This window comes from Asterias amurensis, chromosome 11 (assembly GCF_032118995.1).
Source record: "Asterias amurensis chromosome 11, ASM3211899v1".
NCBI classification, from domain to species: Eukaryota; Metazoa; Echinodermata; class Asteroidea; order Forcipulatida; family Asteriidae; genus Asterias; species Asterias amurensis.
The window spans coordinates 6579160-6593873 of NC_092658.1; the positions used below are offsets into that span (position 1 = coordinate 6579160).

The following is a 14714-nucleotide window of genomic DNA, read 5'->3' on the forward strand; positions in this document are numbered from 1 at the left end:
TAAGAAAATTGAATTAGCTGATTGCAAACTGCTTACCAGCTAAAAGGACCTATTGCATAAAAAATGCAAAAAATAGTTAATGACAAGCAGCCGATTTCACGAAACTTTACGCAACTGCGTGTAAGTCCACTTGCGCAACGTTATGGCGTAAGTTGCGCCATAAACAGTGCCCAAGTGGACTTACGCAGTTGCGTAAAGTTTCGTGAAATCGGCTGCTGGAACCTACATGTAGGAGAGTCTTTCTTGAAGGCTAAATGACAACACAAAAAACATGAACATATATATGTGTAACAGAAGCAGTGAAGTGGAAATAAATAGAGAGAGCCTCAGAAAGCACACGTAATAAGCCAGGGTTAAAATAATGAATAAGGAGACAGGCAGACAGGGGGTCCAGGGAAGCGGTTGGTTTGTTTTTTGTTGCCATTTAGCCTTCAATGCTAACTCTGCTAGTGTCAAAACATCAGGCCAATAAATAATTCTGTGTGCACAATACTTCAATATATGATTATTTAGTTCTTGTTTATGTTTTTTTTAGTCTAGGCAAACTTGTATAAGCCTTTTTGAGGTATGGCAGATGTGATACGCGCATCATACGCGGCGACTGATGCCACGCTCACCATGAACAAGGTGGTCAATAGGTTTACGTGTAAATGCCGCGTCGCCTAACAAAATGTGCCCTTCACCGAATAACACACGTTCTATTTCTATGGTCAATACGCACAAATTTACCAAAACCTTGTAGTGTTGTAGCATTGTGTCCGCCATATCGCAAAAAGGCTTTTCATGTTTACTCGCAATGAAGTGTACCTAGACTTACAGGTTAGCAGTGTAGGCAGTCGCTGTAATTATGACTACCACATTTAACTGGCTGCAAATGCAAAGTCCAATGTTATCGGACAAGCCAGATGCTATGTTGATTGATGTGTAGATGTGGTTAATGTCTAACTTGATTTACCATAACAGGCTTTCAGTCACTTCACTTTTGAGAGGTCTGGGCATAAGTTGATCGTCGTTGACATTCAAGGTGAGTGTACCGACCTACATCTTGCTATATCAAATTCAAAACAACAACAAAAACAAAAACTCCACCTTCGGCCCGAGCAAGCCCTGGTGCCAAGATACACTAGATACCCTGGGATCTAGATTTCAAAGGTTATATTGAGTTCCAAATTGAAAGCTGATATTTATGATGTCTATCAGGTACATTGTAAAGTAAAGGGAAAATATACCATGGAACCGTTCGATTGTTTTAACCCTTAATGTATACAATAAAACTAACCTGTGAAAATATCATTTCAAAGGGTGGTAGCGGTTTTGAGATATCAGTGAAAAACTGGAGCGAATAATCTCCGCGATGGAGGAATAATCCATAATTACAATACACAATCTGAGAAATGTTTCGTGCAGAAGCATTTCTGAGATTGAAACATTGTTGAATCCCTCTCTCTAAAACCACATTCCTTTGAACGGAATTCTTTCTCAAAGTGTCAAATACTTTTATGAACAGCCGCAGAGCTTCTTACCCAGTGAGTGTTTATGGCCATTGATTTTTGAAGTCTCCCCTTAAACAAAACAATGAATGTTATAATTCTGACTTTGGTGTACATGTTTTTGACAAAACTAATTCTTTGTAGTTTCTGTGTTTTCTTGCGTATAAGAAACGTCTATTTTTTAATCCTAAAATTCAAAGGTACCAAAACATCACTGCTGTTATCTAATGGTGCACCTTATCTGGTGCTGCTTGAAGGTGGAATTGATGATCACTGTGTGAAATCTTACATTTTTACTGTAAAATAAGCCTTTCTTTCGTCCAGGGTAATCCAATGTGTTTTCATGTGTGTAAATAAATCAGCACTTAACACATTGTTTAGTTTTTGGCGAGCTGCTTTAGCAGTATGCGAGCCTATGTAATACCGATTTTGTCCGTCCGTCCGTCCGTCCGTCCGTCCGGCCGGCCGTTCGCACTCAGTGGAAATGTTTTTTGGTTTAAGTTTCAGTCTTTGAGTTGAGTTGTTTTTGGTATGTACAAGCCCAAGCGAGATTGTTATATATACTTGTCAGTCATTTTTTGTAGTTTTTAGCTATGTTTTCCAATAATGTTGAAGTTTTTGGAATAAGAAAATGTTAAAGTTTTTTTTTCAGGCTCAAAGTCAAACATTGACATCTGGATTTTAAAGAAACAAACTCAAACTTAAATCTTAAAGTTTTGAAATAATTTGTTTAAATAAAGATCAATCTCTCTGTCACTGGTTCCAGTTGAATGAGCTGAAACAATGAAAAACATAAAATGATCATAACTCCTGATTGCAATGATGTACTGACTTGAAACTTAAGTCAAATATTGCTTCTGTCGTATAGATACATATATGAAAAGATAAAATTCAAAGAGTGCATCAATGGTTCCAGTTGAATGAGCTGAAACAATGAAAACCTTAAATGGTCAAAACTTCTTATTGCAACGATGTACTGACTTGAAACTTAATACATTGCTTCTGTCGTATAGATACATATGAAAAGATAAAATTCAAAGAGTGCATCAATGGTTCCAGTTGAATGAGCTGAAACAATGAAAACCTTAAATGGTCATAACTTCTTATTGCAACGATGTACTGACTTGAAACTATTCTTCTGGAAAAGGCAACGTTTCCCTTTAAATGGTCATCACTCTTTATTGCAATGATGTACAGATTTAAAACTTCAATCAAATATTGCTGCATACATGTAGATAATATGAAAAGATGAAAACCTTAAATGGTCTTAACTTCATACTTGTCACTGTCTCCACCCCTGTGACCATCAGTTGATCAAATGATTGGTTTTTCTGTCAGTCATTGGTTCTATCTGGCGATCAGCAGCTCGCCATGGCAGCTTCGCTGTCTAGTTATGATGAAATTTACTGAGGAATAATGCATCTTCGACCCTGCTGATGTCCATGGGGCAAACCATGGATGACCCATACTGTAAACGGTTTAAGCGTGCACCAAAGACAAACTAGTTAAAGCGCCTAATTGGAAGGAAAATACTGTATTCATATATGTATATGTATGTACAATGTACTAGCTGTACATAGTATCAATGACAAGGAAACTATCAAGGGAAATATGTTTTTATTGATTTTACAATTTCAAGGTCATGGAGGTTATCATAAAGGGAGTCAAGTTGTCTTACTGGTATGGTTCACCTCGGAGGACACTGGTTCAAATCCAAACTCGGACTGATCCTAATGCATGTTGTCCCTGCCAGTACTCTGGTCCGTATCTTCAACTTTCTTGTTAAACATAGTAAAGCGCTTAGAGGCTGGCCTGTGGTAAGATAAGATAAGATAAAATACTGGGGAAATTAAAACTGGCCTTGATTTAAAAGTAAAGACAAAAACACTCAAATTTGTATAACAATACACAGACAGATAAAAATATTAATTAAGAGGCGCTATACAAAACGTTGTACTATTATTATTCCTTATTATTTAAGTTTTGCGTAGAATACAGACGTACTCATATTGTTTTATATTACAAAAAGATGAAATATTTACAGTAGAAGTAAACATTCCTCAATAACAATCCTCTTGATTTGTTTTCTCCAGGTGTTGGAGACTTGTACACAGATCCGCAGATCCACACAGCTACTGGCACAGAGTACAATGAAGGCAATCTTGGGACTCGTGGCATGGCACTGTTCTTTTCTTCACACGCCTGTAATGAGATCTGCCATGGGCTCAGTCTCACTCCGTTTGACCTTCATCCCAGTGAGATAGCTGATCATGAGAGTCTGGTTATCAGACAGGTAAGTTGATAGACTTGTGGACATGCCGTTAATGGCGTAATGGTTCAGGTCTCTGCGAGCGAACACTGCTCTTGCGAGATCATTGCTCTCATGCGAAGCTGCTGGCTGCAGACTGTGCAGAAATATCCTGCTTAACAGAAACTGGTTACCAGCCAAAATTCCATAAAGTCTACATCATTACAACCGGTGCCACACTCGTTTTTTGCTTAGTAAAGAAATTTGCCACCAAGCAGTATTTTATACTTAACAGCTTTATGAAATTGGGGCCACCTCCATTGAGCTTTGTGTGAAAAGTGTAAACAATTGATATGATCCCTATTGGTGTTTAAGTGACTTGACGTGTTTCTATCTTCCAGCGGAGATCTTCTACACACGTGCGAGGAACCGAGAACAACGTCTTACGTCCTCGTCACCGCCCATCCATCTCTCCCTTGGACGTGACCAAGTATGTCATCTTGGAGAGGTCAATCTCTGAGTGTTCTGCCGAGTCCTTATCACCAGATATTACTCCTTCGGTGTCTCACGAGATCGCATCATCTCCTGAAGATGTCAGCATGTCACCTAAGGATAATATGTTTCTGAGAGATCACTTCTTTCCGTCGCGTCGTCGTCGTTACGACTCTGAAGGGGATTCATCGAGGGTTCGGAGTGAGTCTGATAGCGATACTATGACCAGGGTAAGTCAGGAATCTTCATTGTATATTGGCCCAAACCCTGCCCTAAGAATCCCATAAACCTCCGTGCCCATACACCATAAACTTGGGTTTATCAAAAACTATGTACCCATTTACCATAAACCTGTACCCATTTACCATAAACCCTACGCACCCATCTACCATTAACCATGTCCACATTTACTGTAAACAATGCTCATATACCATAAATCCTGCACCCTTATTTACCTTACACTGTACCCTATCTAACGAGTCTTGTACCATTTACTATAACCTATAATTTCCCATTAACTGTGACCTATATTTACCCATTTACCATAAACCCTGTACCCATTTACCATAAACCCTGTACCCATTTACTATAAACCCTGTACCCATTTACCATAAACCCTGTACCCATTTACCATAAACCCTGTACCTATTAACCATAAATCCCGTATCCATCTACCACAAACCCTCTACCCATTTACCATAACCTATACTTACCCATTCAACATTACCTATGTCTACCCATTAACCAAAAACTATGTACCCATTTACCAGAAACCCTGTACCCACCTACTATAAACCCTGTATCCAGTTACCGTAAAACCCTACATGTACATGTATGCTATACCATGTGTACCCATTTACCAGTTTACCAGAAAACCTGTACCCATTTACCATACACCCTGTACCCATTTACCATAAACCCTGTACCCATTTACCATAAACCCTGTACCCATTGTACCCATTTACCAGTTTACCAGAAAACCTGTACCCATTTACCAAACCCTGTACCCATTTGCCACCATAATTCTTGTGCCCATTAACCTCATACCCATGATCAGTAAACTGTTTTAGAAACAAATATGCCCCAAATTCTTTGCTCTGAGAATTTTAAATACTATCTGAATTCAAGCGACAAATCTTGATACCTAAGTTTCAAGGTCTTAAAGTAATCACTTTTTAATGTTGTCTTTCATTTGGGTCATTAGGAGACAGGGTCTTCAACCAAAGTAAGTTACACATGGTGCTATCTACTTAACACTTAATATTTGTCACCAATTTCTGACATCCTGATGTTCTGTTACTTGTTCTTCTTTTTTATAACTATTCTAAAGTCATTTAGGGGGCGCTTTTTTTGCATCGGGGGTTTTGCTGTTGTTACAAAATGTTATTTTGGTTGGTTTTGGGGGAATTAATCAATATAACCATTAAACTACTAGGTTGAACTTGCTTGGTTACTAATCCTCAAAAAAATCTTGAGCTTTGCTAAAAGGTGCCCTTACAAAGTGTATGGGGTATTCCCTAGCCCTATATAGGACTCTTTCTCTGTACACAGGAACAGAGTCCTAACTATTGAGGACCGTTTCTGGGGCGGAAAAATTTCACAGCTTCATAACTTAAATCTTACCTGCAACAATCCACTAATTTCAACAGATTCACATTCCATGGCGGCATACATTTTTCTGCGGTGGGTTTTGGTCCTCATATTTTCCTCACAAATCCGTCATTTTTGTGAAATAATGCAGCTTCCAACGTTAAAAAGTTCCCGTTTTGATCGTTTTCTCACAGTGTTGTCTGTTGTCGTGCGTACGCGTATACATTCGCGTGCAAGACGCATGATGCAAGCTTAGACGCATGAATTCTTGCTCACCGTATCTTGACTGCAATGCGTTAACAACACAATTCAAAATTTGCGCGTCGTGCGTCTTGCGTACACACGGCAGACTGTGAGAGTACGAACAAAAATGGGAATTCCTTAACGTTGGGAGCTGCATTATTTCATAAAAATTATGGATTTGTGAAGAATATATGACGATCAAAACCCACCGCAGAAAAACATATGCTGCCATGGAATGTGAATCTGTTGAAATTGGTGCTTTCTTGCAGGTAAGATTTGAGTTATGAAGCTGTGAAAATTTTCCGCCCCAGAAATGTACCCTGATGTCCAGGACGTCACTGTAGTACAAAACGAAAGTGTAAGGCTGCCAGGGCTAGGGTATTCCCATGTACAAGCTACATGTATGAGGTAGCTCTATAAAGGACTCTTTCTCTGTACAAAGATACAGAGTCCTAACTATTAAGGCCCGTTTCTGGGGCGGAAAATTTTCAAAGCTTCATACATGTAACTCAAATCTTACCTGCAACAAGCCACTAATTTCAACAGATTCACATTCCATGGCGGCATACATTTTTCTGCGTTGGGTTTTGGTCGTCATATACTCTTCACAAATCCGTCATTTTTGTGAAATAATGCAGCTCCCAACGTTAAAAAAATTCCCGTTTTGATCGTTTTCTCACAGTGTTGTCTGCTGCCGTGCGTACGCGTATACATTTGCGTGCAAGACGCAAGATGCAAGACGCATGAATTCTGGCTCACCGTATCTTGACTGCACAGCGTTTAACACGCAAACGCAACGCAAGATTTGCGCGTTGTGCGTCTTGCGTACACACAGCAGACTGTGAGAGTACGAACAAAAATTTGAATTTCTTAACGTTGGGAGCTGCATTATTTCATGAAAATTACGGATTTGTGAAGAATGTATGACGATCAAAACCCACCGCAGAAAAATATATGCTGCCATGGAATGTGAATCTGTGGAAAATTAGTGGTTTCTTGCAGTTAAGATTTACGTTATGAAGCTTTGAAAAATTTTCGCCCCAGAAATGGACCCTGATATCCAGGCAACACTGTAGTACAATATGAAAGTGTAAGGCCGCAATGTCTACATGTACAGGCTACCATCAGGCTAGGCCATTGGGGGCAAATGCAAAAATTGATTGGTTAAGATTGTTGTTCTGCTTGTATTTTGATACATGGACATGTTTCAACGGTTTTTGAATAAATAGAATAATTGCAAGTAGACTAGATACTTTTATCAAAGTTGTAGAGTTTTAGATGTACATGTACACCTGTTTTCACACTAGTTCTAAATAGAAACAAAAATAGTTCTTACAAAGTGCTCTCCCACCCAAATTACCTGTGCTGTAAATGTATGTCTCCAAAAAGTGGGAACAGCTCCACGTACCAACAAGCCAACTGACAGAAACGTCTTTTGTTCTTTCCTTTGTCGTTGTAGTTAAGAACCTCCCATAGACTCGTGGAGCATCCCGGTCTTTAGAATTCCCATATGGAGACCTTTTGTGTTCTCTTTTCTGGGTTTTTTTTGGGGTCTCCATATGGAATTGAACATGTGTGTAGCACATCTGGGGTCAATTTCACAAAGAGTTAGGACTAGTCCTACCTAGAAGATAACAAAAACTTATAGCTAGTCCTAAGTCAGGACGAGTAACTTGTCCTAACTCAAGATTAGACTTTAGTCTAAACTCTTTGTGAAATGGACACCTGCTCTGTGTTATATACCCTCAGTGGATGTTCCTTTACTCTGCACACTGCACACAATCTGTATTGTGGGGTCCTGCTTTTGTTGATCTATTATTCCCTTTTCTAAAGAATTCCCTTGTGTGGTCAACTGTTCTGTTGTGTAAAAGACCCCACAAGGGCACTGCCGTAAGCTCACACACATGTAGAAACTATTTTATAAAAAATCGTCATAAATTCAGCGATAGTTGTTTGCATCAGTCATGAAATTAGCTAGTGAAGTGGATAGGCAGATTTAGATGAAAAATTTGAGGAACAAAAATGCAACTCTCTGTTCTTTCCTATAAATAAGTGGCTGTTGTAGAAAAAATGTAGTTACGTAGAAAAACTTAGAAAATCCACAAAAACACTGTTCCTTCTTACAGTGATTCTTAAGGAACTGCAGCTCATCTAGGCAATTGGGGCTCAAATGTGTATACTGGACTTCTCCGCAGGCCCCTGCCTCGGGCCAGTGAATTCATGGCGTAACAATTCTATTTTTTTTAATTTAATTATAATACCTCACTTTGTGATATCTTTAACAAGAACAAATGATTTTAAAATGTTGACTTGAGTGTGGTTATAGAAAATTCTATTAATTATGAAGATTCTGGTCGTGTAAAATAAATTCTTGTCCAGTAAAAAACATTTTGGGCTTCAAACCCTTTACAATTAGTTTTCTAGAATTTTACGCCAAATTGCAGCCCTGTGTAGGTGGAAGGGAGATTTTCATTGAGGTAGAGTCCAAAGTATTTTTGTTTTCATTGGTTTTATTATTGTATTTCTATTGTCTAAGAAATTTTGATTTGGAGTATTCAGGTTTGTTGATGTTAGTCACATATATAGAAACTTTCTATACAAGTGGACATCTCTTTGCTTTGTTTATTTACCACATCTTATGCACGTTTAGAATAGTCATGTGTACATATTGTATTAAATGTGCAGTCACAACCACACATCACCTTTAAGTTTCTATCCCCTTGTCAGCTTCATAAACAATTATATTATCTTAGTTCCTTTAAGATATGCTTACTCCTCAACAACAGCACAAGGGAAATTGCAGATTTGGCTTAATAATGAAAAGATTGTGAAAAATGCATTCATATTGAAAACAAACTGTGTGCTGTGTATTACTGTTATAATTGATAGTCATAGATTGGTTAATGTTACATGTAAATATTATGACAAATATTACTGTTTGGCTGTTATAGTGTCACTATCTTTCTTGATAAGTTTACCTAAAATCAGCATTATTTCAACAAAAACTAATCTATGACCCTACGTTTACTTGACCTCTCCTGAAAAAACCTAAAATAGGAAATCAAAGATTTTCAAATGTGATTAAATAATGAAATGATGTAACAATGGCATGCATATTTGAAAAGCTGTGCGGTGTGTAAATAACTGATATTTATAAGTTTGATGTTAAACTATCATAATTAGGATTTGATCAAAGATTTGCAATTGCATTCAGTCACTTTAATCTCATGAATCTAGAAATGTGTTGGGGGTAGATCCGCTAATTATTTGTGATCCTTCCTAACTTTTAAACTATACCAGTCTGATATATGATACTGTGTGGTGAATTATACATCTACAATGTATACAGTACACAGTCAACCCTCCTAACTGTATGACCATTCAATATCACCCACTATACAGTTTGGAATGATAGATGAACTATTTTTGTGAACTATGCCAGCCTGCAATATGATATCATGTGGTGAATGCATCTACACAGTACACAGTCAACCCTCCTACTGTCTGACCATTCAATATCACCCACTATACAGTTTGGAATGATAGATGAACTATTTTTGTGAACTATGCCAGCCTGCAATATGATATCATGTGGTGAATACATCTACACAGTACACAGTCAACCCTCCTACTGTCTGACCATTCAATATCACCCACTATACAGTTTGGAATGATAGATGAACTATTTTTGTGAACTATGCCAGCCTGCAATATGATATCATGTGGTGAATACATCTACACAGTACACAGTCAACCCTCCTACTGTCTGACCATTCAATACCATCCACTGATACCTTAATAAACTGACAGCTTGCATCAGACCTTTGCAGTTGAATGGATTCAAATGGTTTGTCAATTGACTATTACCAGAGAGTAGGAGGGTGTAGGGGGGAAAGTTTTTTTAAAAGCTCTGCTGAAATTCTTTGCATTGACTGCCATCATTGATGCAACGTGCATGCGTGAAGAGCTCTCATTGCCTGAGATTCGTGCGCAGCACAAACACGCGTGCATGTTTCCAGTGTTACAATCAAAGATGGTGATCAATGACATCATGTGCAATCCATCTATAGCTTCAATACATTTCTTCATCTGTAGAGGCCGAATCTATGGTTTATCAAGCATGTTGTACTTGTGGAAATTCCTGTCACAAAGTATACGCAACTTTTCCAGGACGAATGTAGGGTAATTATTTGCCCTCGTTCGTCCTGGAAAAAAAACATACGCCACTCGGATGAGCACACCAGGGTCGACCCCGGGAAGCTAATTGAACGCACCCTATGGTTTATCAAGAATGTTGCACTTGATTGAAATTCCTGTCACAAAGTATTAGCAAATGATAGTTTTGTTTTTCTTTCGACGTTTTCTTTCTCTTTAGGAAGAGGAACGGCAGGCCATGATGATGAATAAGACACACAAGGCATCCTCAGTGAATATTGAAGTAGCTATGAGGGAGAGATTGGACATGAAGAGAAAGATGGGAGGATCAGTACTGGGACAGGTAACATCTTATTTATTAGCTTCAAGCAATCTTGTAAGCGTTGCGAAAAGGCACTGGACACGTTTAGTTGTCAAACTTAGTATTTTCACTTGGTGTTACCAACATAAAATAACAAATCTTTGAAAATTTGGGCCCAACTGGTCATCAAAGTTGCAAGAGAATAAGGAAAGATCAAAACACCCTTGTTGCACAACTTTGTGTGCTTTCAGGAGGCTTCAAAGGCTTCAGCTGAAGTGTTTTATTATTTGAGTGCGATTTTACTTCTTTCTCAAAAACTATGTCACTTCAGAGGGTGCTGTATCTCTCAATGTTTTATACCATCAACAGCTCCCCATTGCTCAATACCAAGTAACATTTTTGCTAACAACAAGTTTGAGTAATTTACCAATTGTGTAAAGTGCCTTTAAAGGCGAAGTCTGTGGTTTTTGGAACCGTTTGATTGTTTGACATATAAAAAGTTCATTTCAAAATAGATTGTCTTTTTTAAGATATAAAAAATCACCAAAAAAATTGGAAGCAGGCAAGTGTATGATTTTTCCTTAAGTTCTTCTAAACCTGCGCCTTTGAATGATTTACAGGAAAGTGCGTTTTATAAATGCCATTTTACTATTATTTTCTAAAGAAAGTATTTATTATGACCAAATGAAATTAATGAAATGCATATTATTTTCTCCCCAAGGTGCATTTGGATCTTGCCAAGTACCACGACATTGGCCGCTTTGTTGAAAACCCTGACGATCATAACATGAGGGCAGCCTTTTATCATCTGGAGCAGGCGTCTCATTGTGGGACCATGGAGGCCATCTTGGCACTGGCTAAGATTTATCTCAACTTGCCTCATGCAGTTCTTGAGAATGTCACCATGGATGTAAGTAGGCAAGCAAATAGATGCTCATAACAGCGTAAAGCAAATTGGTGACACCGTGTTGTTAAATCTCATGGTTTTTTTTTTTTAGATACCTGTGGTTCTTAAAGCTACTGGACATATTTTGTAATTGTCAAAGACCAGTATTCTCACTTGGTGTATCTCAACATATATGCATAAAATAACAAACCTGTGAAAATTTGGGCTCAATCGTGTGAATTGGTCAGCGCATTTGCAAGAGAATAATGAAAGAAAGGACACCATTGTTAGCACAGATTTGTGTGCTTTCAGAGGCCTAAAAGAGTTTAAAGGGTCTATGTACTTTTTTTCTAACACTAAACACAATATTAACAGATTTCCATTAAACTTACACAGTTTGAAGATATTGATAGCAGAAAGCTTCCCTTTAAATGTTACGTACTGAGGTGCAGTAGTTTTTGAGAAATGAGAAAAAAACAATGTCACAAAATAATTTTCGTCTCGTTTTTTTAGCATTTAAACAGGTATTAAACAGGGTATAATATCATAACTGGTTTATGTTTTTACATGCTAAAATAATTTTCATCTCACTGAGTCGAGTTTTGCTCATTTCTCAAAAGATACTGCACCTACAGTAAATAAGTAATATTTGAAGGGAAGCTTTCTTCTATCATTATCTTCAAACCCTGTAGTTTAATGTAAATCTGTGACATTTTGAAAAAATACCCGAATCCTTTAAAGAGCCTGAAGTTTTTTAATTCGCTGCGAAAACAGCGTCAAAGTTCACTTTGCATTCTCAGGAATTATGAACCAGGCCTAACACAAACACTGTTCTTAATTTGAAAGCAGGAAAATGAAGAGAATATTAACGACGGATTGGATTTAATGGAGCAGGCAGCTGAGGCTGGTGATAGAGCAGCTATGATTTACTTGGCCAATGCTTTTCAGACAGGATTGAACCTTGGAACCAACAGGTAACTTCAGCAACTCTTTGAAACCCTTTCATGCACCATTTATTTTTGTGATAAATTGATCATGCACACATTACATGTAAATGTTTGTGCAATTTTGGCAACACCAAGCAGGTTACATAGCACCCAAAGAGTCCCCTTTCTTATTCTGAAAACTGTGTGGTCGTGCGATCATTATTCTTCATTGTACAACTATATTTCTGAAGTGATTAAGTGACCTGTCAGCGCTAGAAAGAAAAGAATCATAAATTGATTTGTACGGATAAAAATAGTCAGAATCATAAAAAAAAAATGAAAAAATGTTTAGTGTTTACTTCCTCAGAAAACAGCAACAAACTGTCACGGTATTCTTATACAAACTTAAAATCCATACACATTTCCAGACGGGATAGACGGTACTAACTGCATCTCTGGTCACATCATTCACGAACGGACACAACCCTCAATTTTTTGAGAACCGATTTATACATCAATCCTTTCTCAGATTCAAGCAGACAAGTTTCCTATAGCTTGCTGTAGTCTTCTTAGGCCCCTACACTTAACTAGATTTTGAAAGTGTCGTGGCCGAGCGCTTTAGAGCACCAAATTCAAACTCTGGTGTTTCTGATCAGCAGAGTGTGGGTTCGAATCCCCAGCCGTGACACTTGTGTCCTTAAGCAAGACTCTTAACCATTGCTTCGCCCTCTCGGATGGGACGTAAAGCCGTTGGGCCCATGTGTTTTGTAATGCATGTAAAAGAACCCAGTGCACTTATTGAAAAAGAGAAGGGGTCGCCCCGGTGTTCCGGGCTGTGGCTGCTGTATCATGGTAATTGGGTCTCAGAATTCATAACTTTAATAACTAATCTTTGTGTGTAATGTATATACTAAGCGCCTTGAGTACCTTGTTTGGTAGATATGTGCCCTATATGAGACTTTGCTGATATTATTATTATTATTAGATGATGCTTGTTTTAAAAAATAAGGAATCGAACAACCCAAAGCATTTCCCTCTGTTATGGTCAATGTAATTGTGCCTTATCATTCCAACAATGTTTTTATTACTAACTGTCCTAATTATTCCGATCATGTGATTTGTACTTGCAGGGAGATAATGTGGACTGAGGCTGTACATTGGTGTCAGTCTGCTATTTCAATGTCCAATGAGGATGAAGACGGAGAATTTGATTGCTTGAATGAGGATCCAAACTACATGCTATTGGTCAAACAAGCTGATATGTATAGAACGGGAGGACATGGATTGGACAAGAACTCCCAGAAAGCGGGTGAGTGCCTCACCTGCTCATTGTTTTTCTTGCTTGTGAATTTTGGCTTGTGCGCGTGCCTACTCCACTTCTTCCCTTACACAGCAAGCACAAAAATTCGCTTTGTGCACAGTAAACCCGGTTCGTACTTCCTGCGAATGCGAATGTGAAGCGAATCTTGACGTCACAAATTCGCAACAAATAATTCGCAGCAGTTCAACTCTGCCCAACTCACTTGCGAAAATCGCTGCGAAAGGAGGGTTGTGACGACATATTCACGTCAAATTTCGCTTCGCATTCACATGAAGTATGAACCGGGCTCAAGCTATGAATGACATGAGCATGAAATTGGGCCAAGCTCAGTAGATTTTCCACTGACGTTGTTTAATTTGTATTTTTCAATTGTGGTTTTCTTCTCTACTTTTTTTTTTATTTTTTTTTCATGAATGTGTATTTTCTTCCCTTATACTTTGATTTGTCCTATTTTAATTGCATGTCTGTAATTTTTATGAGTGTAATGATCCAGTGTTTTTTAAATGACTGTTATGTTTTTCTTTGTAACCTTTTATTCTTGTATATTCAGTGCATTCTTGGGAGATCAGTGAGTTTTCGGAATGACCACTGTTCCTGGTTACTACTTTTCTGTACATTTGTATATTATAAATTGTGTTTGGCCTTACTTTTTAAAATTGTTTGTTTGTGAAGTGCATTTGGCATCTTTTTAAGCCGACTTGAATGCTATTTTGTAAGATAACTTATTATTATTGTATGTGTTTAGTGTTATAAAAGATTAGCAACCTGTGCACCAATTTTGTTGTGCTGCTGCATACTCCTAAGGAGTTAAAATGTTTTAGGAAAGCTAAAGGCCTAGGGAACATGGGGTTTACAACTCTTTGAAAAGCCTATATGTACTTCACTAGATACATAAAATTAAATATCAGTACGACTGTATGGTGTCATGGCGGAGCGGATAAGAGCACTGAACTCAAGCTCTGGTGCTTTTGTTCAGCAGAGTGTGGGTTCGAATCCCGGTCGCGACACTTGTGTCCCTGAGCAAGATACTTTAACTATAATTGCTTCTCTCCACCCAGGTGT

The 14714-nt window shown here is 38.1% G+C and overlaps 1 protein-coding gene across 5 annotated transcripts in view; it reads left to right on the top strand.

The window, feature by feature from the left end:
* Positions 1 to 14714, top strand: part of LOC139943635 (eukaryotic elongation factor 2 kinase-like) — a 38734-nt gene that overhangs the window by 17562 nt on the left and 6458 nt on the right. For 3 of the 5 annotated variants that reach the window (XM_071940348.1, XM_071940346.1, XM_071940347.1), the window contains exons 6-13: positions 964 to 1024; positions 3584 to 3783; positions 4140 to 4460; positions 5435 to 5455; positions 10439 to 10561; positions 11241 to 11429; positions 12252 to 12379; positions 13462 to 13640. In XM_071940348.1, the coding sequence (XP_071796449.1) occupies positions 964 to 1024; positions 3584 to 3783; positions 4140 to 4460; positions 5435 to 5455; positions 10439 to 10561; positions 11241 to 11429; positions 12252 to 12379; positions 13462 to 13640 (1222 nt within the window). The remainder of the gene's footprint in view (positions 1 to 963; positions 1025 to 3583; positions 3784 to 4139; positions 4461 to 5434; positions 5456 to 10438; positions 10562 to 11240; positions 11430 to 12251; positions 12380 to 13461; positions 13641 to 14714) is intronic. The other 2 variants (XM_071940350.1, XM_071940351.1) reach the window with 2 other exon arrangements.